The 3,779-nt window shown below is 37.8% G+C and overlaps 1 protein-coding gene across 9 annotated transcripts in view; it reads right to left on the reverse strand.

The window, feature by feature from the left end:
* QKI (QKI, KH domain containing RNA binding) overlaps window positions 1-3,779 on the reverse strand; it is a 163,511-nt gene that overhangs the window by 93,686 nt on the left and 66,046 nt on the right. For 5 of the 9 annotated variants that reach the window (XR_001941960.1, XM_018570309.1, XM_018570308.1 and 2 more), the window contains exons 3-4: window positions 3,460-3,576; window positions 1,808-1,852 (exon numbers count right to left, since the gene is read on the reverse strand). Coding sequence is in view for 8 of the 9 variants with exons in the window: in XM_018570309.1 (XP_018425811.1) it covers window positions 1,808-1,852; window positions 3,460-3,576 (162 nt within the window). In the remaining variant the exon portion in view is untranslated. The remainder of the gene's footprint in view (window positions 1-1,807; window positions 1,853-3,459; window positions 3,577-3,779) is intronic. The other 4 variants (XM_018570312.1, XM_018570310.1, XM_018570315.1 and 1 more) reach the window with 1 other exon arrangement.

Genomic DNA, 3,779 nt, shown 5'->3' on the forward strand with positions numbered 1-3,779 from the left:
AAAAAATTTTTATTAAAAAAAAAAAAAAAAAAAAAAGAAGGACTATAGAAATTACTTTAATGTGTTAAAACATTTAGAAGGTTTTAGTGATGTACTGTAAAAGTACACGCCACCAAAAAATGGACAAACTGTCACAGATTATCTTTTCCCACCTGACATTTAAATGTCAGGAAACGAGGAAAAAAAAGAAAAAGCATACAGCATTTGTAAGATATTTCAGCCAGCAAGCATCCTCAAAGAGATGTTTGTGAAGCAAGCACAGCTGCACCACATGCTGAGTTCTGGCATTTTTGCTAACTAGGGGCTATGAAGACATCAGTGAATTAAGACACTCGTCGTCTATTTTTCAGGACCTTAAGGTTATATCACAACTTCAGCATACAGCTTGTAGTCAAATATCTTTCCCTTTCATCACTTTCAAAATACTTAATCAGTTCACATTTCCAGTGCAACAACATCTCATTGATTGGCACTTGTCTTTCAATGGCTTTATTTCAGCTACAATAGATCTTTCTAGTCATTCGGATATATCTAATATTTGGGGAAGACAAAACACTATAAGTTGCTAGTACAAATCTTTGTAAATCATGATTGGCCATGGAAAGAAGGATAAAAAAGGATAAGGAACAAAATTATAAAAGTTATATTTAAAGTAGTATTAAACCCACTTTTTTCAATAAAGAATCCAGAACAAATATACATTGCCCAGCAAAAGATTTTCTTTACTTTTCTACTTAAGCACTTACAGTCGTTATATTTTTAAACAGTTCCCTCAACTCTTAGAGATATGCTTCCCTAAACTTCCTATCCAGTACAAGATCAAAAAGGGACACAGCTGTCTTAAAAAAAAAGCTGTACATGTGTGTGTGGAGACACACACACAGCTTACTAGCACAAACAAAGGTGGCTCCATAGGACCCTGCAAGGGAAAGGAGCCACCGTATAACAAAATAACAGGACCAGCTGATTCTGCAGGAAACAAACTTTTAATCAAGGAGCAGAATCCATTTTGAGTGATTTAATCAGCACTGGAAATATATTACAAACCTTTTGACCTCAAAATCACTTTAGTAACTCTTCAACACTAATATGCAGTCTACTGTCTATCAAAACAAAAATTAATAACGGAGTGCAATGTTGAGTGACTATGTACAGAATTCAGAAGCTACTCTTTAGTATGTCACAGACTGCAAGCTACTCAGAACAACTTCAAAGTGAGACTGTCCTCTCATTAACATAGAATGCTTCTCAATCTTAAACCCTTTGTTACGACAGGCCGTGTTCAGAACTAGTTTATAACTAATGAGGTCTGCCAGCATAGTACAGAGATAATTATGGTAAACATTAACTCCACTACCTGGTTAAGACTCCTCCTTGAAATGACAAAGAATGAAAGAAAAAAAAAAACAGTTTTCAGAAAAAAATGGTAAGCAACAAATTACACTTTGTGAATGGAAACATGAAAAAAAATATAAAACAGGTATCATCCCAATCTGGCTTTAAAAGTGGAAATACACACTTTAAATGATAACTGCGTTTTGTGACCATCACAAACTTTGAAAGTCAACAGTCTGAAATAGGGGGAAAAAAAAGTTAACTTTACAACCCATCTGTTCAAATTGAGCTGTCAATCTGCATAGCGAAGTAGAAAGGACCTTTCAAAAAGCATATTTCTCCATCTATGCAGTTCCTGGCCAGTACAAAAATTCTGGATTGTTCCATAAAGCTGTCTGGTACAATATACAGGATATCACTAGTCTTACATTAAAAAAAACACTAGAAATGAAATAAAAAAACATTTGCTTACCTTGTTTAAAGCCAACATACTGCATTCCAATATGTTGGTGACAGCCTGCATGCAGCATGTAAACAGTAATAATGGCCAATTAAGACAATATAATGGACATTTAAAAGAAAAATACATGTGACAACAAATTTTAGAATTAGAAATTCTTAAAGTTGTCAAAACCCCACTCAATCACCAATACTGCAACACACTGTCAGGTAAGAACAAGACAGCACAAGCAATCTTATCTCCCTTACAAACTACAATAGATAATTTTACTGCTGAAGGCTGTATAGCAGCTATATCTTTGGGCAGCAGTGATCAAAGAGAACCTGTCAGTATTGCTGGAGCTGCAGGGCGCATCCATTAACTTTTAACTTAACTGGTTGGAGTAGATTTGAATATAGTTCTCTGTGCCCCGTTCCGTGTGTTAATTTAGAAGTGGAAATGCTTCCCACTATGAAGTTCTAAATGCAATAGTTAATACTTTATTTGATGTCTAAATTACCTTAAAGAAAAACAGTTTATCAAATCTAAGAGAAAAATAACATCTTGGTCAGGGGTGTGGAATTCCTATTGCCCGACGCCCGGGAGATGGAGTTTCGGGCGTGAGGCACATTTTTTTTCTCTACATTTAGCCCAGCTTCGGGCAAGCAGAGCTAAATGAACAGTGGGGAGCCGCCGCTCGTTTTATACAAGTGATCTGATCACTTGTATCAAACAAGCAGCGATCCGACAGTCACTGCCGTAGGGGAGCCAGCTTCCCATGCAATCAGGAAGCCGGGTGGTGAGTAATGACCTGATTGGCCAGGAAACCGGCTCCTTGCCAATTGGCTGGGCAGCCGGCTTCCCGGCCAATCAGGTAATTACACAGGTGCACAGGAACCCAGCTCGGTGCCGATTGGCTGGGAAGCTGTTTTCCCGGCAAATCACAATCAAGCCGGCCATTACCAGCTGCCCGGCTTCCCAATTGCCCCGGAAGACGGCTCCATGCCAGTGGAAGCACCGGTATTGATACTGGTGCGTACCGAAAGCAGAATATCGGTACTCGTACACGGTACCGAAAAACCGGTATTGATGCATCCCTAGTTTTGATTAAAAAACTTTTTTGTATTGGGACAAGTAGATTGTCATGAGGGACAAGTAGATTGGGCCCCCGCTTTAGCCCTTGGGCAAGTAGCGTTTTAAAAAAAGTCCACACCCCTGTTGGTGAATGGATTTTAAACTTGCTTGTAGCTTTTTTTCCTCCTATTTTACAATAGTGTCGTAGATTGTTTTCATCTTTATATGGGAAATGATTTGCGCTTTTACATTCTATACTATAAGTGTAAAACATTTTATATGGTTTTCTGGTACATGAAAAACAGAATCAGGATTTACTGATATTGGTCAGAAGTCAAATACCGCCATAGGCAACAAGAAAGCTACAGTTTTTACTTCCTTCCAGCTAAGTTGTCTGAGGTCAAGCACAAGCTTTTATTTAAAAAAAAAATCTCAATGTACATAATTTGCGACTCATCTTCTCTGCCTGTCCATAACAGACAACTGAATCAATTAGAAGACATTATGAAAACTTGTCTAAAGACCTCCCTCCTGTTCTCAGGTATTTTTCTCCTTGAAAAGTTCTGTTGGGTGAAGAATATGTTTGTTTAGTTATATATTGTAAAATATACCTTTTTCTTATCCCTCATGGAACCTTTGCCTCGGACCATGATCTTACAGCCAGTCTCTGCTTCCAACTGTTTTGCAGTTAGTCCTCTGGGACCCAGAATACGCCCAACAAAATTGAACTGAAAAGGAGAAAAAAATGCTGTTAAACTGAGAAGTAAAGTAACTGCTGCAAATTTACAATTGTAAACCAGGAGACATTTTCGCTTTATCCACCCGAAAAGATTTAACAAGCCAAGAAGTCAGAAAAGATTAAAGCAGAACACCAGAACACACACAGGAGTTAAGTACAATAGAGGCAAGAAAAACCTCACTGCATCCGTTA

This window comes from Nanorana parkeri, unplaced genomic scaffold, assembly GCF_000935625.1.
Source record: "Nanorana parkeri isolate BGI_ZX_2015 unplaced genomic scaffold, ASM93562v1 scaffold1504, whole genome shotgun sequence".
NCBI lineage: Eukaryota > Metazoa > Chordata > Amphibia > Anura > Dicroglossidae > Nanorana > Nanorana parkeri.